Raw genomic sequence first — 26,041 nt, forward strand, 5'->3', positions numbered from 1 at the left:
AGAAGTAGAACGGCACCCATTTCCGGTTCAGTAGTTCTTGGGTCAATTGTGCAATCACTGCATCAGGGTGCTAGTCCACGGGTAGTGCTGTGTGTTCAACTTCCATACTCTTTCCCAAATGCCAAATGCTAAGCAGAGAAAGCAGTATGTACCATTTTTAAAGTCTTCAGTACAGTGTATGACTCGGCCGGGGATCGAACTCACAACCTACCGAATGCAAGGCAAGCACTCTACCCACTTTGCCATTGCACCAGTCGCTTGTACGTATAATGCTTTGGAAATGTTTACGTACCTTCGCAGAATGTCCCATTGCCAGTATAGCCCTGTCTGCAGCTACAGGTGAATCCTCCATCGTTGTTGTTGCAGAGGGCGTTGGGGTCACAGTCATTCAGACTATTGTCTGCACACTCGTCAACATCTGTCAAAAGTTGAAAAGAAATTACTGCTGAACTGGTAATGAGAAAGAGAAAGAAGCCTAGTGGGGTCGTGTGATGTAGATGCTAGAGTGGGGTCGTGTGGCGTAGTGGCAGAGTGCTCAACTTGGAACCAAGAGGTCCAGGGTTCGAGTCCTGATGACATGCCACCGATCTTGTGCCCTTGGGAAAGGTACTTCACACGACTTTTCTCACTTCGCTCAGGTGAAAATGAGTATTGTATTGTCCCGTGTCCTGGTGACGGCACTAATATAAGTTGAAAAAACTTGAGTGTGCCGTCACTACGTCTTTTGATTACATCTTAGAATATACATATATAAAAAAAGGAGCCTTTCCCCAACTGTCTGCAGTGATTCCTTACACAGAAAATGTAGTAAACCCTTATGAGCAACATTGAAAAAAATTACAAAATACAATTTCAGTTCTTGTCATTTGGATATTGGGGAATGTTGCCATGTAAGTACTTACCAGTACATGTTCGACCATCAGAACCAAGCATGTAGCCACTGTTGCAGTCACATGTATATCCTCCATCTGTGTTGTTACACAACTGGTCACAGGCATTCAGGGTTCCACTTGAACATTCATCAATGTCTAAAATAAGAAAAAGTGCTTAATTTCATACGTATCTGTATCATTTCCATGCACCTATATTATTCAGCGTACTAGATAACATAAAAAAATAACAGAAGTAAGACAAATTTTCAATTTCACATCATTCAAGCATTTAAAATGTATCACAATGTCTAAATGTACAAACAAAATATATAATATTACAACGCACCTCTACGCACATGACACTTGCTCATTTGCTTGTTTTTTGAAACAATAAACACTAAACATTGCTCCAATTCTTCTTCTACATAACCTTTATCATTACAAAGATGGGATACTCTCCTTGGTACTGAAAAGCTATCACCCTGCTTACCAGTGCAAACTGTGGCATTGTTGGTGACATTGTAGCCAGAAAAGCACAGGCACCTCTCAGTCCCATTCTGCACAAAGCAGTCTGCATTTGTGCAAACAGTCCTGGTGCAGTTTTCAGAAGCTGAAAAAAATTGTAGGTTCATCACATTATATGGACTAAACACAGTGGTGTAGGGTGTAGTATCTTGACCCTACTGTACTGTCTATTGGGATGATATGAATGGACAATCATCCAAATTTGGTACCAAATATCCTTACTGAAAATGTGCTACTGATTCTTGTTACATTAACATCCCAAATTTTTTGTATCATCTTTAAGAGTAGAGTAGCATCTACGGCCAGGTAGGACATCAGTCCAGTTGAGGCTGCTCCTGTTGACTTTCCCCTCTAGTTGATCATCGTCGTTTCTGTGGATGATCCAGTATCTTGAAATTGTATCTAAAAGGGGGATGCTCCATATGTTTGTCGAACCTTGCTTTGAATGAATTCACTAATGGAGCGTTTACAACGGCCTCCGGTAGTGCATTCCACCAAGGAACGATTCTGTTACTGAAGAATAGTAACCTTTGAGTTGTGTTATTTCTCTCCCTCCTTAGTCTCAGGTTATGACCTCTTGTATTGGACCCCCTTTGTATCTCTGGTATACATGGAACCATATCGTACAGGCCATGGACATACTAATAAGTGTTAATGAGATCTCCTCGTAGTCTTCTGTATAATAGGGTCGGGAGCTTTAAGGAAGTTTCAGAGAAATATTGTGCTTCTGACCTCGACAGGAGTCCCCAACTTGAATGAATCCAAGAGCGCAGGAGCAGTTGAATCCACCGTCTGTGTTGGTGCAGACTTGTTCACAGTCATCCAGTTGTTCTACACATTCATCGACATCTATAGCAATAGATTTGGCAGGATCAGAAATGTCAACTTGCAAAAAGTCACTAACTACATGCACTTGCAATATTACATTAAGCTTATATAATGTTCACCTATTGTATGCCCTTTCACTGTCATTTTGTATTTTAGATAATAATCTTCATCCAGAAGCCCAACGAAAAGTTATGGTCACCGTGGTAGATATATGATTGATATGAAAAACATCAACAATATGTATAATATAGAAGTATTTGAGCAACACTTGTGGGGTCAACATCTGACCAAGCTGATGTCATTATAGTGCAGATGTCAGTAAGTTTGCAAACTTACTACTGTGGCCACTAATCCATGTGTTTGTTGCTTGAACAGTAAAAAGTACAAACGGATGTTAAACATTTTACCATCACAGTTGAAACCATCGACAGCCAGTCTGTATCCATTCCCACAGGTACAGAAATAACTTCCCTCTGTGTTGTTGCAGTTGGCAGCGCAATTGCCATTGACAGTCAGGCACTCATCTATATCTGTAGATGAAACGGTAAGAGAATCAAATTGTAATGTAGCATTTTTCTGACGACGTTCATTTTAAAATTTGCATTTTTCCTAAAATCCTTTAGACCCCTATGTTTACAGTAGAGGAATTACATTGTATCTGCTTTTTCGGGAAATAATAAACAGTTTCTGGGCAAAAAAAATGGAATATTCTCAACAGGTACAAATACAGTCAAAATCTAAATCATCATCAGACTTAACTTACCTGTATGTGTACTCTTACAGACATGCAACTTACAAGCAGAGACTTTAAACTGAATACAACTGTTTTTTGTTGGCAAAAAAAGGAACTTTCCGGTGATTGCACAACATTTAACCAATGTTTCAGCACCAAGGACAGAGCCTGCAATACTTGTTACAGGCATCCAATGCAATTTCTGGGCAGCAAAATTTAAATGTTCTGAAGGAAATCTGTATGATATTGATACATACTGCCCCAAATAAGCACATTTGTATACTTTCCATACTTCTGGTGTTTAAAACAGTGCACAAACAAGTCCCAAGGTGTGCCTTTATTTTCTGGATGGTACCCCAAAAATCAGCCCAATAATCCAACCAGTAACAATTTCTTGTCACAGTTTTTGTGCATTTGTGCTCCATGAAGGTCAGCATATATAGGAGAGTGTTGTTTCAAGTTAGCATGTAGGTATGTGACAAGAATAATGACTTATGGAATATGTTTTCAACCCCTAAAAGCTGCATTGGACACCTTTAAAATTTGATGTAGTCAAGTATGATTAAGATTCCATTGGTACAATTTAAGAACCACCTATACATTGTGTACTGTTTCAGAAAATGAGAAAGAGCTTTTGATGAAAACTTGTAGGGTGTGTCCCTACCTGTGCAGTGCCTACCGTCCCCTTGGTACCCATTGTAGCATGCACAACTGAAGCTTCCAATCAGATTTGTACAGACGGCTTTTGTGTCAATGTCACAGTCATCTTCTCCCCTTAGACATTCATCAATATCTGCAGCAACAAGATCATCCATTCATCAACTTAACATTCAGTTATAAAAAAAATCAAACATTAAGTTGATAATTCTGGCTTCATAAATTATATATATATACAGAATGATGGACTTTCATTTAATATGCTTATATTATGCACAAATAGGCAAAATTAAAATGGCAGGTATACCATTGATTCCTTCCTGTTCCCTATCAAATTATACATTGACCATACGTTGACCATACATTTTATAATTCATCTTGCTACTGGCAATTCTGAAATTTGACCAGTAGACTAAATGTTAATAATAATATATAGAATGTCATGTTACTAACCAAGAATCTTTTTAAAAGAACTATGTGTAATAATTGCTAAAACAATTTCTTTTTAATAGATATGTATGCAATCTATTTTTCTGACATTTTATCTACCAAGAAAAATGTAAACTGTTTATTATTACCTTCACATTGAATCCCGTTTCCAGCGAATCCTTGGTCACACCTACAGGTGTAAGATCCTGGGGTGTTGGTGCAGGTTGCATTTTCTGCACAGTTATCTACAGCCCTTGTACACTCGTTCACATCTGCATGAGACAGTTGAAAGAAAGTTTTCTATTATTGAACCAGTGGACTAGACACTATATTACAGTCCCATAATAATAGGCCCTGTTTTTGAGGCTGTAGGGGCAAAAAGGGTTGTGAAATCTACAGTGTCTAGGGCACGGTATTGGAAGGTGGAGCCCATCCCTCTCCTTTACCTATGCCTTTTTCTCCCCAATATAAGTCAGGTACCCATTTTCCCCTGGGTGTACTGAGAAAAGTGCCTTTTCCAAGGACACAACGTCCCACCATTATTCGCAGGAATCGAACCCATGATCTCTCGATCTCGTGCCCACTATTCTATCCCTTCGGCCATACGATGTCATTACTGCGCAGAATACCAGTATCGGAAATTGCCATGCTTATCAAAATGTTAGAAAGGAATTGAATCCCCCTAACTTACCTGTGCAACTAACTGTACCGTTCCCTTCATACCCCTCTGTACACAGACAGTTATAAGAGCCCTCCGTATTGGTGCAATCCGCGTTCTCAGTGCAGCTGTTCAGAGCATCATCTGAACACTCGTCAAGATCTGAAGAGTCAACATCAAGTAAGTTAGATACCTAGATATCGGTATTATTATCAATTTTGCTTATAAAACAACATGCCTTCAATACCCTTTGTTAGTCTAACCAAGTTTGTTTGTTTGTTTATTGGTTCGCATATATATAGTAACAATAAAATGAACATAACAAGTGTTCTTCAAATACACGTATGACAACAACAACAGTCGCATTTCGTGGAAGCAATGCCTTTTGCAAGTGAATACTGTTATGCAGAGAAAGCATTTGGTGACAGTTACTCAAAGAGTGTTTTTTTAACTAATGGTAAACTGTTCACAAATTTCAAACGCTATAAACAGGAATGACTGGGGCATAACAGCCCTTTGGCATAACACACCAGCTTCTGTACATCTGTATAGTAGCACTAGTAACTGATATAAGCACCCTTTAGCGTAACACGCAAAGTGGTGGCAGGTAGCTTCATATGTTACGCTGAACAATCACCAGGTGTACTTTCAAGTAACAAACCTTGGCACGTGATCCCATCTCCGACATATCCGTCCCTACACGCACAGCTGTATGACCCAGGGTTATCCATACACTATCCATCCCTAAGTTACACTGAAATTGTGACAAACCTTGACATGTGATCCCATCTCCCACATATCCATCCCTACATGCGCAGCTGTAAGACCCAGGGTTGTCCGTACAGATCCCTAGCCCCCGACGGCAGTTGTCCAGTAACTCCGCACACTCATCCACATTGGTGCAGACTGACCCGTCACCACGGTAACCAGAGTTGCAGCTACAGCTGAAGGATCCGATGGAGTTGGTACATCTTGCATTTGTGTGGCAGGTGCCAGGGTCCACACACTCATCTTTGTCTGCCATGGGAAAAGACAAACAAAGTAGAGACATTTTGTAACAATTTTTGTTTATTCATGTAATACTCAAATGGGCCTGCTGCCTGCTTTACATTGACGTTATGAGGGATAAGCTCAGGGTCAGACAAAATATAATGACAAATGGGTTACATGATAGAAGTCCTACAAAATCCATCCAACTGAGTCTTGATTTCTAATAAGATTTTCTTAAAAGACCTTTCAGTTTTGGAAGGATATCATTTACCGAATAGAATTCGAGGAACACATGCCTTCACCATGTCAAAAATACTGTTTTTATTTTTAACCTTTTAAGTTATTATGTTATGGTGGTGTAGTCTTGTCCGGTAACTCCAGAGCTACTTTGGGACTACCCCACCATTTGAGCCCCTTACTTGCTTATGCAGTTGTGTACAGGCGCAATCTGTAAAACACATTTAGGTCAACACACAACCTACATGTAGATACTCCTACTCAACTAGGCTCAAACCGAAATCATACCCTTCTGACGAAGGCAACAAATACAACTTACCCTCACATTGGCGCCCACTACCTTCATAGCCAGTCTTGCATGCACATGTGTAGGATCCGATAGTGTTGTTGCATACTGCATTGCTATCACAGGATGCACTCAGCGTACATTCATCAACATCTGAAACAAAGGATAGTAAAGGAATAATCATGATGAATACAATAATAATGCTTACACATAAAGCGATTTAGCTCTCATTAAATTTTTATATGAAATAGATTTCTTACATTGGGACAAATCGTGTACATTATTCAACAACAAGTAGTTTTCACTTTCAATGTTTCAGTCTTAATACAGTATCTTGACAAGCTTCAAGAGAAGGCGTCTGTGTGGTGTAGTGGTAGAGCATCGGACTGTCAAGCAAGGAGACCCAGGTTCAATCCCCAGGGTTGGACCCCGACATGTCTGGACATGCACCCAGACGTTGTGCCCTTGGACGTCTAACCCCGTTTCAGGGAAAAATGACATTAAAATTGGATTTAAAAAAAAGCTGATGAAATTAGTCATGCTTTAGGAGGAAATGGTGTAGAAAAGGTATTAGGTAGATCACCTGCACAGTGGGTACCATTGCCAGCATACCCAGTATTACAGGTACAGGTGAAGCCACCCTCTGTGTTGGTACATGTTGCCTCATCTGCACAGTCATCTGTGTCCAGGTTGCACTCGTCAATATCTAGAGAAAAAAAAGGAGACACAATTTTACGTAGTATTGCTCCCTGACAAAATTAGGACTAGATGACAGTTTCGCTGCAACAAAGTTCTGTTGCAAAGATCTCTTTTATAGTTTGGTAGACTACAATTATAACATTGCTCTAATACATTTCAGGGCTTGAAAGAATACCTTATACAGGTTTCAGCCAGGTAAAACTGGAGCTGTGCAGGTATTTCTGATGTCTACTTGCACTGGTCCATGTACTGGGTTTATATAATCATTCATTTACCAGTATGTACACCTACATTGTAAGTTTTGATTTGCTGCATAGACTGTTACTACCAAACTACAGATACATGTACGCAGGAAAAAAGGATTTTGATTGACGTATTGTAATGTAATTATGATACAAGTATGTGACTTACCAGTACAGTTGAGGCCATTGCTGTCCAGTGTGTACCCAGGATCACAGCCACAGGTGTAACTGCCTCGGGTGTTCTCACAGTTATGGGGCTGTTCACATAGCTGTCCCTGCACACACTCATTCACATCTGCCAAATGAAATACAACATTAATTATTAGGCACAATCATGCAAACACCATTCAATTGAAGTGTCAAGTGCCCCTCCACATACATGTACATGCATTTCTGGAATGACAGGAATTTTGCAAAAAAATACTGTAATTGGCACTGCAATATTACGATCGTTTGCTTTTACATGTTTGTAGATACCCTTATCACTGAATGGATATGGTGAACTTTTTATTAACTTTTTACCAGGACAATAACTTTCTAAATTCCAATATCTTTGGCCACTAAGATATGAAAAAAGAAAATGGAAATAGAATAACTATCAAGAGCTACATGTAGACAGTATACTAGATATTTGCGCAATTTCAAATGATCGTGCTAGATGTATGCAACATATTGTATAATTATATATACATGCTATGTTTTTCAGGGGTCCACATAAAAAGCAGTACTATTGGCAATGGGATGCTATGGACCATCGTAGGTAACACACACAGAAAGAAACTTACCAAAACATTTCTCCCCAGTTCCATCCAGACCATTAGGACAAGGTCCACAGTCGAAGCCATCCTCAGGTGCAACCCTATCTGTACAGACCACACCTGGATAACACGGGTCCTCCTCACACTCATCCTTATCAGTCTCACAAAACTCTCCTGTATAGGCTTCAGGACACAAGCAGGAAACAACCTGTGGAATAACATGAAGGAGAAAAGATGACAGTGGTGAAATGACATTTGGTAATACATTAGACACTAATGTATACACACAGAAATGACCGGATTGCTATTTCCACCCCCAAATGGGACTGGACTGCTTTTTCCACCAACCCAAAAGATTTTACAGATTTAGAATATTAGATTCAGATACAGAATATATGCAGCAAAATGCATACAGAATATATGTCAGCAGCAACACTAGTCTAAGAGGTTTAGCTATTCTATAGCATGCAGTCTCTAAGATTTTAACATTCTTTAATGTATTTCCCAATTTGCACACTGTATGGCACAAAAGAGAAGCATAATTTATTTTCAACAAAGTCTTCTCATGCTAAACCCATGTATATCCAGACAGACCTGAAACCCGCCCACTGGGTTGATCTCTCCAGTGAAGTCCACAGTGACAAAGTTGCAGGTTCCACCATTTTGACAATTGCAGAGTTTGACCATGGGGTAGGTTGACGAAGAAGCACCTTTGTCATCTTTGGCGACGATCTCTAGTTGAACTGGCAGTAGATTGTTGGGAGTCCATGTCAAGATACCATCAACTAAAAAAAAAACATCACAAGAAATCATATACTTCGACAAGTATTGGAGGGTCCCTCGTAGCCTCTACCAGGCTTTGGAAGGCGGCGGGAAAGATTAGACATTGCCCAAATAGAGATAACATGCCAGGGGAGTTGGTCCATTCAAGGAAGTTATTAAATACATTATCATTTAACCTCCTTGGTCCACTGAAGAGGTTTTGAAAACTGTACTCTCTACCGGACCAACTCCGCTTGGCATGTTATCTCTCTATATGGCCAACTTTTTTACTCTTTCCAACCACCTCAGCAAGCCTGGTAGAGGCTAGGTCCCTTGCACAATCCTAAGGGTCTTAAATCATTGCTGACTTCCAGCCAGCCATAGACATTTTCTGTGTCCTAGTGAGGTACTATCCCTGTCCTTGGTACTGAATGTGCCCTCCCTAAGCCTTGGAGCTCCTGTCATTCTACCTGTCAATCTTTCTATCACCCATCCACATGCTGTCAACCTATTCTTGACATACAGACACACAAACCTAAAACTGGGCCACCCAAAACAATACTTCTGTACCCAAATGTAATTATTATTACTTAAAATTTCAAGATAGGCCACTCAAACTGGTTCCAATGCAAAGGAAATACAAATGAATGTCTTAACATCAACAGGTTTTGACAGTTTGATAGATCTTCACAAAAAAGTCAGAAAGCAAATTCTATATATTAAATATGAAAAAAAAAATATCAGATATTGGACAGCATACGTACCGGGGTTGATGGTTGCTCCAGGAATGTTGCTGACGTTGCCGATGGAATACGTCACAGGATTGTTCTCAGGGTCAACAGCAATGACCTGTAGTTCCACCTCCCGATTAACTATTCCATTCACGGTGGCATTGGTTGTGATGTTAGGTGGAAAGTTAGCTGCAAGACAGAAATGTGATGATTATGTTTAGTAGTAAATACAAAGTGCTACAATGCTTTGTTTCATCTATGTGTTTTTCTTACAGTTGATAACTTGTGAATGACATTTGCTTTTGCAAAAGTCCATGATAAACAAGAATTCGGAGATCTCAGACCTCCACGAAATATTTAGATCTTATGTGATGGTGACTGTGTCCTGTTCTCATTCACCACCATGGTGTCAAGTCTTTATTGAACAAGGGAAATATCAGCTGTCACCTATTAAGGAGGTCATGTAATGAAAAAAAAAACAGTGAAAACATTGAGACACTATTAGACTGAACCCCACCATTACAACCTGATCTACATACATTATAAGGGCCATGCAGAAACACAGACACATACACTGACACACCCAGAAACACGCAGACACACCAAAAACGGTACGGACCTCCATTTTTCATCCATTTTTCATGGAGGTAAACAGTAAAACCTACTAGCTTTCCAAAGTGTGCAATAGACTTACCCAGTGTCTCTGCATCTGACTCGAAAGTCGCAATACTTGATTTGGTTTGTTCCCCCACTTCTGTGTCATTTGTGCTGAGAAAGTCAAAGAGACATTCTACATTTGTGTCACATAGAGCTTCGGCTTCAGCTCGTTTTTCGTCAGTGACAGAAGCTCGTAGCTCTCCCAGGAACTTTGGTCTAAAATCTGGCCTGGCGAAGGAACTTGTGCTTTCTCCATCCTTGTAGGTGAAAAGACTTTCGTCTTGGCTGATTTGCCCTGCAAACAAAAAAAAAATAGGAAATTGAAGACTTAATGTCTGTTAAAAAACACATTTAGCTTTTGCGTGGAATGACCTGGCATATTACAGAAAGAACATTTCTCTACAAATATAAAGGACATTTCTCGACACATTATCCAAAAAAGGTCAGAATACATTTTTGTAGGTATTTTTTCTATACCATTGAGTGAGATTATAACTGTTTTAGACTGTATAAAATATTACACAGTCAATCAACTTTCAACTGTGGGGTAAAAAAGGATACTTGATACAATTACAAATGTATACATAGTTTACAGTGGTATTTGTTGATATATACATTGTACACAATTTTGTGAGAATCATTTTTTTCATTTATCATTAGTCAATAATTAAGTTATCATAATTAAGACCACGTTACTTACATGATAAGCCCCAGGGGAAGATTTCTTCCTCTGTCAGATTCCTGCCATCAGGAGCCTGCAGTACCGTGCCGTTTGGATAGGTGAAGTCATCCAGAATGTTGTCGTTCCAAACACCTTGGAATATACAAAATTTAACAATCATCATGATATCAGTCCATTCTAACTGGAAAGTTTACCATGCGTACATTTAGTTGGGGTTGTAACTTGTAAGGCTAAATGAGATGACTTTTTGTGGACAGAAATAAATATTGCTGATTGACATAATGTCATCAGAAAAACATGTTTTAATCTGTTATTTTCTGCAATAACTGTTGAAAGTACATGTAAGAATGATCAATAGAAATTTCAGGTTAGAAATTCAGAAAATTCCTTACTTGTTAGGAAGCTATATGCCAATTGATAGGATCACAAAAATTATTATAATTTTCTCTTAAACCGAAGACCTGTATAAATTATGTAAATTAAGTCTCATATTTTATGTTAATTACCAGAAAGTAATTAACATACCAAGCAGGCCTCGGGTAGTGTTCTCGAAAGAATCTGGCGCTCCAAACTGTACATTCAGCATGAGTTTCTGTAGCGTGACGGTCACTGTTATTCCTGAAGAGAAGGAGGCCACCACACTGGTTCTGTTGGAGTTGAAGTTGTACTGAAGAGCCACATTGGCAAAACGCTGGGCACCTGCAGAACAAAACATGCACAAGAATACGGTACATGAACAAGGTTGAAGGAGTCAGCCAAAAAGTCCCAATTCATTGTAGTATTGGCAGAGAAAGTTGAGTCTCTATTTCATATTGACTTGTACCATGACTATTTCATATTGACTTGTACCAATGACTAATAAACTGGTGGATGTCCCAACTACTAAGTACCTAATACCAGCACAGAAGAGAACAAGAAATAGCCATGCATTCAAGTACCAGAGTTATCAACCAAGGATTGAGGTGTTCAAGAATTCATTCTTTCCTAGAACTATCGCAGAGTGGAACTCACTGTCACCAAGTACAGTAGGGGCATTGTCAATAGATAGCTTTAAACAATGTCTAGAGCTAGAAGTTCAAGGGTTAGGTGTAACAAGTCGATCGGTGTAATATAGCCAGCTGCCGCCGCGCCGCGTGCCTGCGAAGCTGGTGTGTTACGCCGAAAGGCGGTTATACCGGCTATATAGATACAGATACCAACACAGATGGAGTTTTATGCTATGTACAAGAATACATTCGTTGTTACAATTTGTCAGCAAACTCTTGGGCGTTTTATTGTTTTCCGTTATCCATCTTGTTTTTCTAATTTATGTGGAACTGTGGTCCTTCCCAATGTAATTGTTCAAATTCATTTTTTGGTGATACTATTCAATTTTTATAAGGAGAAGGCTTCTTATAACTATCTAAGCTTGCTTTTTGCTCCAAACTTAAGCTCCTCTAAATAGTATAAGTCTAAAGAATTAATGTACATAGAAAAATAGCAAGTTAAGCAGTAGCAATTGGTAAGGACCTCACAAAAATCAACTATCTCATTGAACATTATGAACCATTTTCTTTCTTATATTTATTTTTTTTAACTTTTAGAAACTTTGAAAAAAGTCTTCTGGAAAATTTAGGCCCATGCCAAAATTACCGTTCTGTTGTAGATCAGTGATGTTGACAGACTGTCCATCCACCATTAGTGTCATGTTTGTACGGTCGTCGTTCATACCCATTTCAACCTACATGAAAAAAAAGAATCATTACCAACCATTTCTAAACACGTTCATACATAATTTCTAAACACATATGGTCAGACAGGAGTCTAAATCCATCCTGCTATAGATATTGCAACATGATGTAACCCAGCACTAGTTACCATGGTGACAGACGTCTGGTTCAGGTCATTGACCTTATTGGTTTGGAGAAGAAGAGGAAGAAACTGAGCAAAAACAATACGTTTTCCTTCGGTAAAAATAATTACCGTTGAGGAGCCATCTTGCTTGGATGCAAATGCGGTGAAGACCGTGGCCTCTGCTGCTCCCTGGGTACCGATGGCTTTCTCCGTGCGCCCCTGCAGGCTGAAACCAACACTTGCTCCCCTCGTCTGGACTAGGGTAAACTCTCCTAACCCGTTAAAGGTGTAGGCCAGGCCGTCTAGTGTCTTCATGTGAGGATCTCCCCACAGTATGGCTGAAAAACAGAACAATCACACATGGTAAAAAGTGTTCCAAAAAAAGAAAACTTTAACAAACTTTCAGTAAGTATCTGGTATTCTTAACTCTTATTGAAAAGAATCTTAATCATAAAATAACAAGTGGCAAGACAGTATCCATTGGCCAGAGGTGTCCTAGTAGCCACCTCTGACCAATGGAAACTGTCTTGTCACTGTAGGATCTGCTTGCAGATTAAAAACAAGTCTAGTTAGAGTTAAGTTGGGGGTTAACATCAATAACGAGAATTCAACAATGACAAAATTTAGCGTAACAAATTTGCAGCAAAATTAAAGATAATAGATTGTAGATTGAAGGGTATGAATTGAAGGATAATTTGTACTATGTGTTCAAGCATTATACAATGTTACCTTATCATCTACGGATATATCATATCGTAAAACTACAAAGTTGTTCCGTAAGGCATACCTAGACGTGGTGGTCTGTACAAAGAACAGCTGTTTGGAGGCCTCTTCTCATAGTACAGGTTACAGAAGTCTTCATCGTCAGACAGGCTGCAGCACCAGGTCTTAGGAGTCACGTCAAGGTCTGGAAGTCAACAATCATCATAGTTTTACATGGTTTTAAAAATGATTAATCTGAAAACAAATTAAGTAGAAAGGTAACATTTGTAAAGCAACTGCATATTTAATGTATACCTTCTCATGTGGTCTGCACTGTTAATTCTTACCCAAACACATCATATATATGGTGACAGGAGTCTAAATCCCTCCTGCTATAAAATTGCAACATGATGTAACCCAACACCAGTTACCATGGTAACAGTCTGGTTCTGGTCATTGACCAAAGCTGGTGTGTTACGCCAAAAGGCAGTTATTACCGGCTATACAGATACAGATACAGATACAGACCTTATTGGTTACTTTGGAGAGGAAGAAGAAGAGGAAACAGAGCAAAAACATACAAAAAGATATGGGGAACTTCTGGCTGGACATAAGGGACATTATAACTTGCAGTGCTATCCAGCCATTTGTGCAAAGTTTAGGTCAAGCTCCACAGTGTATTACGTTGTTTTTATTTGAATACAGCATAAAGAAAAGTTTAAACTTACCGGTGTAATTTTGGGAGAACCTGGGATATCTATGGTGGCTGCCAGCCAGAGGTATCTCTGTGTTCAGGGCCAGGAACTTGTAACAACAGTCAACACTGGAACCAGTCGGGCCGGCAAACAGGGGGCTGAGGCAAACTTCCAAGTCTGGAGATGTGAGAGCAAGTTGTCATAAAAATACCAGCAGCCTCAATGTATTGAACATACAATTCACATTGTACAAAAGGTGGGGTCGAGTGGCATAACAACAGAGCATTCGGCTGCCGCTGAGCCAAGAGGATCCTGCCATGCCACCAATATTATATTGTGCCCTTGGAAAGGGCACTTTACACGAGTTTTCACACTATGTTTATTGTCCGTTCATGCGTTTCTCTGCGGTGATGATGGCATAAAAATAAGTTTGTTGCCATGTCTAAGTGTTGGAATTAAAAAAGGACTATTACACGTGTATACAAACATGGTGCTTAATCTGTCTTAACCAACATGAATGTCATGAAACTAATTAACATGAGTATTGTACTTTCACTTAACAGAAGCAAGAGGAAGATCATAATATTATATCAAACAATGTAACATGGACAAAGCGTACAATGGTGTCTCAATGCCTTGAGTGGCTGGAGGATTATATTCTGTGTGATGTGTTGATTAAGTTGCACCAAATAAACAAAAAGTTACGCATACGCACCTTGAGTGAAAATCAGCAGGAAGAAGATCTCAAATGGAGACAGGGTAACAGGGGCGAAGCGTAGGTCCCTCAGTGCCTGTAGCAGTGTGCAGGGACACAGGCCTTCTCCTACAATCCACTCTGTAGGGTCTGGCTCTGCCTTGTACCAGTCACGACAAAGCTTCTTGTAGTTTGTTTGCCTGGTTGCCAACTTAAACGCCCATCTTCCTTTCAACCCAGTGTTTCCGTTGACTTGGTCGGGTCTGTAAGGATTTGCCAGTTGGATGTTTTCGAAGTTGACACCGTCTGCACTGTTATAGCCGAGAACGACGTCCTGTGTTTCATTGGTCCACAGCATTTCGTCTTCTTTGTAGGTCAGAAAAGCGAAGGAGTCTGATCCGTCTGTGGCCAGGACAGCTTGGAATGTGTTTGGCTGAAAAACAAGTACAGGGCATTAACCTGGTGTACAAAGTTTTAGCTGATGATTCTCTTTCATTTTCTTTGCAAATAGAAGAGGGCAAAAGAGACTTAGCAGCTAAAATAGGTTTGGATACCAGGCTATGGAAAACGACATTGTACTAAGTGTACTTGATATTAGCTTAACATTGCCCTATATGCAACCACAAGAAGTTCAAAATGTATGAAAAACTCACTCGTTTGGGTTTTAAAATGCCTCATTATCATATTATATTTCTGAAGACTTAAATATTAAAGCTGGAATCGACAGACCTTTTCAGAGTACAAAGTGCACCTTTTACTAAATTAAGAGCTTTCTTTTTGGAAGTGTATTTTACTATTTGCACAAAAATTGCTAAACTTACGTCCTGTTTGGTGTACGTTGCCTCGACAGAGGGTACACTGTCCCAGGTCACTACCAGTACCCAGGTGGGCACAAACGTGTCGCTGAAGTACTGGGTCACTCTCCCCTCAACCATGTCAAACATTATTTGAGTTGCATTGTCAACTGAGTTGTCATCAGAGTATACCTGGAGATGAAAGGAAAGAATAAGACATATGTTTGTTTGTTTCGCCTAACTTGTAAATCACCTCTACATTGTAGATGTAACACACCAGTTTTGTACTGTAACTAAGTACAAGCTGTGCAAGACCAGACTGTAAGGTTTGAACCACTCATACACTGGGAAGGACCCCTACTCTTTTCGACAAGTGTAGTTGGATCTTTACCAGACTTACAATGTAAAGTTTGACTCTGACCTCAAATACGGGATGTTTTTGCACTGTTGGTAGTTTATGACGAATACCATGTCTTATACAAACATAATGACGATGTACTAAATGATAAGGGTTTTATAGATGACAAGGGTTTTACCAGTATAACATTTACAGATTATAAAAATCTGGTTGATCAATTGTTTTAAGCTTAACACTGCAGATTCTCAATGGAAACCGTGTTCCCTTACCTGATACCAGACTTTCCCCACGTCTGTTGTTAGATCCACATCTCCCCATGACACTGCTACCATAGGAGGGAACCCAGCCTGTACTGTCTGGTTACTCCTGAAGACGCTCGGGTTCGGGTAGGGTTCCCTCCGCGCTCGGGACTGTGTCGTCGGCGGGAATATGATCAAGCCGTTATCTGAGAACTGTGAAGAAAGAGAGAAAAATTTTCATAATCTTACATCAGTACAAGGTAACATTTTTGCATGTATCTTTGCAATACACAAAAGATGAATTACATACCAGAACATGTAGGGTTGACAGATCCAGTTAAGGTCTACATCATATGATATATTTAATATTCATGATTATCTAATAGATATCTGTGTCAATATGTACATGTACAATGTATGCCTATTATAGCTTTGTCTATCTATCTGTGTGTACGTGTGTGTGTCTGTGTGTGTGAGTGAGTGTGTGTGAGTGTGTGTGTCTGTGTGTGTGTGTGAGTGTGTGTGTGTGTGTGTGTGTGTGTGTGTGTGCGTGAGTGTGCGTGTGTGTGCGTGTGTGTGTGTGTGTGTGTGTGTGTGCGTGTGTCTTTATACTAAGTCTTTACACTTGAGAATACCGTTACTGTAGGACTTTTTTCAACCAATGTCTTAAAACATTTTGATTGATAATGTCAGTTACTTTTGAATCAACATCAAATGATGAGACATGCAAAATGTAGCAAATAGCAATAATGAGATGCTAGACAGTACTTTTTAAACTTATATACTGTATAATATCATACAATGTACTGTTATTAGCAAAGGATATATATTATTATGGGTTCACCACACCACGAAGTGGTGTGGTGAAACCATATTGCTTTTTCTGATGTTTCTTCTTCTCCTTCTCCTTCTCCTCCTCCTCCTCCTGCCATATCTTTAAATGGATTCAGCTTCTTCATTTTAGGGCCTAAGGTCCTGAAATTTGGTATGGAGGTACAGTGGGCAAATACCCCTAGGCGTTTTTTAAATTATTGTGATACAGGCTTTTAGAATGGTTTTATTTGAGTTTTTTGGCTGTGTAATAGCTAATGTATTACTGTGTAAGTGTGCAGTGTTTACCACATTTGGACATGAGTCATCACAATGGCATGCAAGGCATCAACCAATAGGCATGCAGCTTTCCTCTATTCTCCTTGCTGATTGGCTGTTGGGATTTAACTGGCTTAACTTCATTTACACCTGCACAGAGCCATGCCATACTGACAGTATGTCTGTATTCAAGTGTTTTGGTAGGTATTTTAAGCTTTCCTGCTCCAGCATTGGAATGCGGGCTATGAACGCTTCTTTTTATCTTGAAAATCAACTGTTTGCATTATGCAATCCTAACCAATAATGTAGGGAATAGCTATCCAACTGTTGTAGTCTTAGTTGTATGTTACTTCATACTATAGTTATATCAATGTAAAGCATTGTTTTCCCTTGTGTTTCTCATTCTTTCCCTGCCATGTGGTAAAATGTGGTGAACCCATCGCTATATTTGCTCCAAAGCAAATATTGGCCTTTCTAGTTCATATCTATCTTTCCACCTGGTGTGAGATTGGGAACAGGAAAGTAAACTTACATAAAGGCTGTAGTAGAACTGTCCAAAGAAGGGGAACCCTATACTGATTTCTATCAGAGAAGGTAGAGAGATGTCTTTACGGTTGTCTGCGTCAGGTAACAATGAGTCTCCTTGTTCTTCACCGTAAGGGAACAGGATTATTTCTGTAAAAAAATTGTATCATTATCATCAACATCAGCTTAACAATGCTTACAGTTAGATGTGCATGACCAGTACAATAGCTCAATTGGGTAGAGTGCTCATTTTGTAACCAGGAGGTAATGAGGGCCGGCCCGGCACAGATTGCCCGTCAAGACATAAAAATAAACATTTGGCACACCGCCATCAGCGTTCGGAGCCGCGGTAGACTTGGGGGTCTCGCACCAAGTTTTCTCACTACACGGTACACGGGACACGATATGTGTCCCGAAAGAATACCGCGGGATATCCCGCAATATCCTGTGTGATATCCCGCAAACTCCCACGGGAGATCCCGCAAAATCCTGAATCCCGATTATGCTTATCCTGCGATCTGTACTGTACCTTAAAGGTTTAAAAATGGTACATACTCTTTTCTCTGCTCAGCACTCAGCGTCTATGAGAAAGATTATGGGGAGGTCAAACACACAACACTACCAGCGGACTGCCCCATGCTGTTACAGTAGTGCTTGCACAACTGTGTGGCCCAAGGGTTACAGAAATGGAGATGGGCACCACCCCTATGTTCTGCACAGAATGGAATGGACTGAGTTACATGTAAATATGTGAAGGTTAGATGTAACAGGTCATTCAGCGTCTTACCTCTACATATGAGGTTCTCCTGTGTTAGGTCGTTCCCATAGAAACCCTCCCTGCATGTGCAGGTGTAGCTGCCTGGTGAGTTGGTACAGTTGGAGTTCTCATGGCATCTCTGTAGGGCACACTCATCAACATCTGCAGGTAAACAAATATGCAACAAGTTAGAGGGGATATCTAGATATCTGTAAGATAACAAACTTTTAAGGTATATAGTAATACATGTAGGCATTCAAGTGACCATCTCACTTTATATTCTAAATTGCTAAAATAATACTGTTACTGTAACAGTAACAATAAAGTCTGTTGCTGTCGCATGATAATAGGTGTTTTTTTCCTTCCAAAAAAGTCAGTAAATATCATCAAGCTCTTTTGTGCATTGATGCACACACACAGACTAACACTAACACTAACACACACACACATACACTCACACTCACTCAGACACACATACACTCACACTCACCCAGACACAACATTACACACACACACACACACACACACGCACACACATCCACACCCCACACATCCACATCCACACACACACACACACACATATATACATAAATGGAGTAAATTGACTCACCACTTTCACAGTTATCTCCCTGCCATCCACTAAGACAGTCACACGTATACCTGTTAAATTCATCTATACAGGTTCCGCCATTTTGGCAGGGGTCAGAATCACACTCATCGATTTCTGCGTAAGAAAAGAACACAAAGTCAAAGCATAACAATTTGAATTGAACTCTTCTAATCTGATGTACTCTTTGACTAAGTTTTATCCATCAACATGTTAGCAGTTCAATTGTGTACTTGTAAAACACATGGAGCAATATTTAAAGCTACTACGATGCACCAGCAGTCATATACTTAAATTACTACATTTCATTATTGCAAGAAAAAACTGATTCAGAAGTATCGATTCAATAACTAGAATGCTAAGCAATTTGAATACCTTCATAGGACACACACAAGAAGTATGAAGAAGAAAATTGTAACATGTAAGAATCTAGCACAATCTCAATTTCATGCATATTTACAAAAGAGTTCGCAATCTGGTATCATTATAATATTTATATGGTCTCTGGGAAGCATACAAATCTTTGGCAAGTTGTATCAACACAATGATGTAGTATACTTAGTAGTCATTTTACCAGTGCAAATAAACCCGTCTCCTTGGAAACCTTGTTTACAGGTGCAGATGAAGGAACCGTTTGTGTTTCTGCAGTCTGCATTCCGGTTACAGGGATCAGACCTGCACTCATTGATATCTGTGAAAAATAATGGGACAAATTCACAAGGAAATTGTTATTCAAGTATCTGGATACATTTTGATTTTCTCATTACCTGGATGTCTAACCTTCATTGATGTATAAAGGGACAAATTGTACAGTCAAACCTGTCCAAGTGGCCACCTTTCCAAGCCGACCACCTGCTGGCCACAATAACATTTTTCCGTTTCCGTTCACAGAATACAGTACTTTACTGAGGTAGTACTAGTAGCTGATGTTTTGGTAACCATTTGTCACCTTCCCTAAATAGTGCATATTACCTGTTCTACCTGGTACTGCAGCCAGGTGTCACTGCTGCACTGGAAAGACTGTGGTCCCAAATATGACTGAGTCTAGCATGTCAGCAGAATGTACCTGCCTATTTTGCCTGTTGTATCTTTTCTAACATAATATTTGGATACTACGGATGGAGTGTTAACCTTATATATGCAAATACCACCTTATATGAGACAGACGATCTGATTAAGTGCTATGCACTTAACGGGTTTCGTGCAACATGCTACTGAGTCTATATCATGGTTCATGACTGGAGAAATGTCTTACCGACTCCACAGTTATTTCCCTCCCACCCGTCCACACAGGCACAGCTGTAAGCGTTGACTCTGTCAGTACAGGTCCCATTGTTCAAGCAGGGAGGAGGGTCACAGTCATCGATGTCTGGAAAAATAAAGTATGAATCGGTCAAGATTTTGATGTACATGTAATACTGAAACCAACTTTCAAATGATTTACCTCAGTAATTGGGAAAGCTTGATGTATCATGATGAAATAAATTTTAATAACTGTAACTGTTTATGATTTACATATCAAACTGTGCTGGTACCTATGAGACAATATTGTGTTTATTTTTTTAATGAAATTGGTGATTTCAGACTTCCAGGAAATATATACAAATATATACAAATGTTGACGTCCTGAATTCTCACATGTATTGGCGTCCTGAGAGATTCTGAGACCTCTGACATCCTTTCAGTTTGCCTGTCAATCTTCTACCACCCACGTGCTGTCAACCTACTCAGTCCGTGCAAACGGATACTACTACTACTAACCAGCCACCTAAACAATACTAATCCGTACCTACCTGGAAGCAAATATGACGACTTATTGAATCTCAGAAGAAATGCAATTATAACGGAATTGATGAAGAATAAAACAATCAGTTCATGTCTTTAGAAAGAATGTAATTCCATCTAATTACGAACAGACTCACTTATTTCACACCTCTCCCCAGCGAACCCCTCACGACAGGTACAGGTGAAACTGTTGATCCTATCCGCACACGTTCCACCTATGCAGGGGTTGGAACTGCACTCGTTGATTTCTAGATGGGAGGAACACAACAATAAACATTTTGTTGATATTACTAGAGATTTGAAAACATTGATATTCTCCATATATAACGTTACATACTATGGTGGTTCTGTGTGTGACATTTGAGAATCTTGTCTGAAATTTGAGAACAAATCAATTGTCCCTGTAAACACTTGAAATGATTGGAGCAGATTAGTTAACATTATGGTGCAGTTCTCCATTAAACTGGTAGGGGCCGCTTTTGATCGGTGCACTTCACCTTCGTAACTTGTTAGCCGTTATAAGATCTTATAACTTGTAACTTGGCAGCCTGGTTTGCAGTCCTATCGTAATTTCGTATGGTACGCGTATATATAGGCCTAATCATTAGTACAAGTACAAACATTAGTACATTTACAGCCTCGGCCATAATACAGCGCATCCCGGGGAGCCTGTAGCCCTCGCAAGAGTCGTAGACATCTTCCGTCGGCTGCGCGATTATCCATTTTCCCCTGGCTTATCAGGCTTCTCCTAGCTTAGCCTATACTCTTACCTCACGGACAGAAGGGTTGGTGATCTTCAACTCCCTCTAAATACTCCACAACGCTACGGAATCTGATGCCGGTACACGCTCTAGCTTGCACAAACTGTCCGCCATGATGTTTACATTTTCAGTTCCCGGGCATTTTTAGAGTAAAAGTAGCATCCTCTTTGTAGCAAAATTACCGAAAACGCCATGTGAAAGCTGTGACTGTCGTTTTGAGTATATAATTTTGTCACACAAACCATGATTATTCCTTCTAAATTACTTTTCAACAGCTCTGGTATTGTGACATGTTAAACTTTGGATATTATCATTATGGGGGCCTTTTTAATTTGGTTACGATTAACAAGCCGCTGTCTCTTTTTAGCAAATGACCACAAATGACCGTTCTGGGGCCTTCCTCGTCGCACAAATCTGAATTATGTGGTCATTTCCAGATTGTGCTCCCATTTATTTATCCCAAGTTTGAAGTAAATCCATCGATCCAAAGTTATCGAAGTTGACAGTTCTACTTCCGTTTTTTAGCAAATACCTACTTTCGTGATTAAAAACTTTACAAACCTGCACAGACTGTACCAGACCCCACATATCCGTCCCAGCACGCACACGTGTAGCTGCCTGCTGTGTTGGTACAGTTGGCAAACTCGGAACATGGAGCCGACAAACACTCGTCTTCATCTGGAAAATAAATTTTAAATTTCTCTGATCAGCATAACGTTAACAATCTCATCGATCTTTCATTACAACAACAAAAAAACTATGAATTTTCAAGACACTGCAAATAACTGGTTGTAACGCGTTACTTGTTTCTGTGTCGGCAACCCTTATTATGTGAAAAAATGTTGTAACTTAATGATAAGTCAACACAAGTTATTCTTTGGGTTATTTCCTTTACATAGGCAATGATAAAAAGGATTCCATGAGCCGATTCTAATTACATTGTAGATGTTCAAAGGAGGGTAAAAGCTAGTTTGCCAGCGAGTCAATATTTAATAAAACTATGGCAGTAAATCAAGTAAAATTACTCAACGTACTACCAATTGGCGGCATTTCCTACTATTGCAAAGTCCGGTGCTGTTTACAAAGTAAACAGTTACAAAGTAAACAGTACGTGACTTTTCTGCCATAAATCGCGATATTTACTACCATTATTAAACCCAACGTTTCGTGCAGTGCAACTTGTTGGTGAAGAACAGACCTTCGCATGAAGTCCTCCCATCACCAGTATAACCACTGGGACACCTGCACGTGTAGGAGCCGTACGGAGAGTTGATGCACCTCGCGTTAGGCGCACAGGCTGGCCGGCCCAGGCAATAGTCCAAACCGCCTTCGCACTCATTGATATCTGCAAAAGGAAGCACGTTGTTCTGTCAGAAAATTACTAGTATATCATTGGAGTTTTAAAAACTGATAAGACAAAGTTATAAAGCATATACAACCGTTACGACATATCTTTCCATAATCCGTAAACATTTGGTATGTTGCTTGAAAGTAGTAACTAAAAGAACATGCCTTTTATAAAAAAATCAATATGGAACATAACGTGACGTTACATCAAGATTGTGTTTGTCTTTGAACCATTCTTTATTCAGAGAAATTCGAATTCAAATTGGCCTACAGGTCGCTTTTCATTGATGCCATGAGGGAAGAGGTAAGGGTCAGACAAAATATATAACAAGATACAGTTTACATCATTTAAAGTGGTGGTTGAAAGTGTAAAGGAACTTACCTAGGCAAAACTGGGAAAGGCCAAAGAATCCGTATCCCGTGTTGCAGTCACACTTCTGTATGCCTTCGTCAACAAAGCAGCTTCCAAATCCACAGAAACGGATACAGGGGATAATAGCTGAGTAAAGAAAAAGGTAAATGGCAAGTTAAAATCCACGGGGGGGTTGTTTTCATCTTGTGCGATAATGAGTAAAAGATTATACAAGACTTGTCATTTTACAACTTTTACAACCAAATGTGCGGCCAAGAAAGCTTGAGAACGTTTAACGTAACCAAGTAACAATCAGTGTGCATCTGGTAGATTTTTCAACGTCCATCTGTTCTGGCCACTTTCTTTGAAAATCAACATACTGAGTGGGGTTCTCTAGACCGACCAAAACTGTACATTTTGTTTGCAATTGATTCTGAACCCAGACTCGAAAACTATTGTACTAACAAGTAGGACATTCCTTAACAACATAGTGTCATAATACTACACTAATCAGAAGGAATTTTTCATGAATTGTGATTAATATTTTTCACTACCTTCGCAGGTTATCGGTGTGCCCTTCCACTCCCCATCACTGCCACAGGTAAGAGTAGTGGTCCCACTTGCGTACTGAAACCCCGTCTTGCAGGTGTAAGTTGCCACGGAGCCAGTGGTTGTAGCTGTCAGATTCACCACAGCATGGGAGGGCAGCAATGGACAGCCACAGTCTACAACTAGAACAAGAGTTTATAGTAGTTCAGTAAAGAAAGTTCAATGGATTTGGTGAATTACATTGTGGAACAATAAAACCGCCCCCCCCCCCAAGACTCCAACTCAACCGTCTATCAACCGGGACGGGGGACGATATCAGCTTCCATTAGCCTTTGACCTAAATATATTGATGACGTCGCACCACGTATGAAGTTACGTGTCTTGCACGATCGGGACAGATTGCAGAAGAAGCGTGATTCAGTCGCAAATTCTGTTGTCCAACTTTTTGGATGAAAATAGTTCGATTCTTAAACAATTAGAATAGTACAGTTGAGGGGACATTTATCATTTTTACTAGATTAATCTTGTCAACAAAAACCATATGATTGTAATCAGACAGAATACACTTTTATGTAAACTCTTTCACTCATTCATTCATCTATTGGTTTTGATAGAAAAAATACCTGCTATCGTAGCCATCGTTCCAGTTGCATCAGGTGTAGTTGAAAGCTGAGTTGTGACTGTTGTTGTGATCATGACAGCAGTCGTGTTGACGGAAGTGGTCGGCTGTGTCGTCGTGTTGACTGGAGTTGGAGTGGTCGGCTGTGTTGTCGTGTTGACGGGAGTGGTCGGCTGTGTTGTCGTGTTGACTGGAGTTGGAGTGGTCGGCTGTGTTGTCGTGTTGACGGGAGTGGTCGGCTGTGTTGTCGTGTTGACTGGAGTGGTCGGCTGTGTCGTCGTGTTGACTGGAGTGGTCGGCTGTGTCGTCGTGTTGACTGGAGTGGTCGGCTGTGTCGTCGTGTTGAATGCTGGAGTGGTCGTGCTGAATGCTGGCGTGGTCGTGTTGAATGCTGGAGTGGTCGTGTTGAATGCTGGCGTGGTCGTGTTGAATGCTGGAGTGGTCGTGTTGAATGCTGGCGTGGTCGTGTTGAATGCTGGAGTGGTCGTGTTGAATGCTGGCGTGGTCGTGTTGAATGCTGGAGTGGTCGTGCTGAATGCTGGCGTGGTCGTGTTGAATGCTGGAGTGGTCGTGTTGAATGCTGGAGTGGTCATGTTGAATGCTGGAGTGGTTGTGTTGAATGCTGGCGTGGTCATGTTGAATGCTGGAGTGGTCGCGTTGGATGGTGGAGTGGTCGTGTTGAATGCTGGCGTGGTCGTGTTGAATGCTGGCGTGGTCGTGTTGAATGCTGGAGTGGTCGTGTTGAATGCTGGCGTGGTCGTGTTGAATGCTGGAGTGGTCGTGTTGAATGCTGGCGTGGTCGTGTTGAATGCTGGAGCGGTCGTGTTGAATGCTGGCGTGGTCATGTTGAATGCTGGAGTGGTCGCGTTGGATGGTGGAGTGGTCGTGTTGAATGCTGGAGTGGTCAGATCTGCAGTTATGTTGACAGGCGCTGCAGTTGTGTTGCCCGGCGCTGCAGCTGTGGTGAAGTTGACAGTTATGTTGACAGGCGCTGCAGGTGTGGTGAAGTTGACAGGCACTGCAGCTGTGGTGAAGTTGACAGGCACTGCAGGTGTGGTGAAGTTGACAGGTACTGCAGGTGTGGTGAAGTTGACAGGCACTGCAGCTGTGGTGAAGTTGACCGGCACTGCAGGTGTGGTGAAGTTGACAGGCGCTGCAGATGTGGTGAAGTTGACCGGCACTGCAAGTGTGGTTAGGTTGACGGGCACTGCAGGTGTGGTGAAGTTGACAGTTATGTTGCCCGGCGCTGCAGGTGTGGTGAAGTTGACAGGCACTGCAGGTGTGGTGAAGTTGACAGTTATGTTGACAGGCGCTGCAGGTGTGGTGAAGTTGACCGGCGCTGCAGGTGTGGTGAAGTTGACAGGCGCTGCAGGTGTGGTGAAGTTGACAGGCACTGCAGGTGTGGTGAAGTTGACAGGCGCTGCAGGTGTGGTGAAGTTGACAGGCGCTGCAGGTGTGGTGAGGTTGAGAGGCGCTGCAGGTGTGGTGAAGTTGACTGGCACTGCAGGTGTGGTTAGGTTGACCAGCACTGCAGGTGTGGTGAAGTTGACAGTTATGTTGCCCGGCGCTGCAGGTGTGGTGAAGTTGAC

The 26,041-nt window shown here is 40.7% G+C and overlaps 1 protein-coding gene across 1 annotated transcript in view; it reads right to left on the minus strand.

The window, feature by feature from the left end:
* Positions 1-26,041, minus strand: part of LOC109476260 — a 39,586-nt gene that overhangs the window by 8,850 nt on the left and 4,695 nt on the right. The window contains exons 2-35 of the mRNA XM_019777145.1: positions 24,457-26,019; positions 23,839-24,009; positions 23,315-23,431; positions 22,784-22,930; positions 22,147-22,263; positions 20,962-21,072; positions 20,295-20,408; positions 19,614-19,730; positions 19,043-19,156; positions 18,463-18,594; positions 17,683-17,825; positions 16,092-16,274; positions 15,492-15,656; positions 14,692-15,103; positions 14,010-14,153; positions 13,367-13,486; positions 12,709-12,917; positions 12,379-12,466; positions 11,272-11,445; positions 10,765-10,878; positions 10,102-10,359; positions 9,441-9,596; positions 8,509-8,699; positions 7,942-8,122; positions 7,326-7,451; positions 6,799-6,921; positions 6,249-6,368; positions 5,474-5,719; positions 4,736-4,864; positions 4,194-4,316; positions 3,638-3,751; positions 2,130-2,246; positions 903-1,028; positions 293-418 (exon numbers count right to left, since the gene is read on the minus strand). Of these exons, the coding sequence (XP_019632704.1) occupies positions 293-418; positions 903-1,028; positions 2,130-2,246; positions 3,638-3,751; positions 4,194-4,316; positions 4,736-4,864; positions 5,474-5,719; positions 6,249-6,368; positions 6,799-6,921; positions 7,326-7,451; positions 7,942-8,122; positions 8,509-8,699; positions 9,441-9,596; positions 10,102-10,359; positions 10,765-10,878; positions 11,272-11,445; positions 12,379-12,466; positions 12,709-12,917; positions 13,367-13,486; positions 14,010-14,153; positions 14,692-15,103; positions 15,492-15,656; positions 16,092-16,274; positions 17,683-17,825; positions 18,463-18,594; positions 19,043-19,156; positions 19,614-19,730; positions 20,295-20,408; positions 20,962-21,072; positions 22,147-22,263; positions 22,784-22,930; positions 23,315-23,431; positions 23,839-24,009; positions 24,457-26,019 (6,591 nt within the window). The remainder of the gene's footprint in view (positions 1-292; positions 419-902; positions 1,029-2,129; positions 2,247-3,637; positions 3,752-4,193; positions 4,317-4,735; positions 4,865-5,473; positions 5,720-6,248; positions 6,369-6,798; positions 6,922-7,325; positions 7,452-7,941; positions 8,123-8,508; positions 8,700-9,440; positions 9,597-10,101; positions 10,360-10,764; positions 10,879-11,271; positions 11,446-12,378; positions 12,467-12,708; positions 12,918-13,366; positions 13,487-14,009; positions 14,154-14,691; positions 15,104-15,491; positions 15,657-16,091; positions 16,275-17,682; positions 17,826-18,462; positions 18,595-19,042; positions 19,157-19,613; positions 19,731-20,294; positions 20,409-20,961; positions 21,073-22,146; positions 22,264-22,783; positions 22,931-23,314; positions 23,432-23,838; positions 24,010-24,456; positions 26,020-26,041) is intronic.

This window comes from Branchiostoma belcheri, unplaced genomic scaffold (genome assembly GCF_001625305.1).
Source record: "Branchiostoma belcheri isolate BF01 breed outbred unplaced genomic scaffold, Haploidv18h27 scaffold37, whole genome shotgun sequence".
Lineage (NCBI taxonomy): Eukaryota > Metazoa > Chordata > Leptocardii > Amphioxiformes > Branchiostomatidae > Branchiostoma > Branchiostoma belcheri.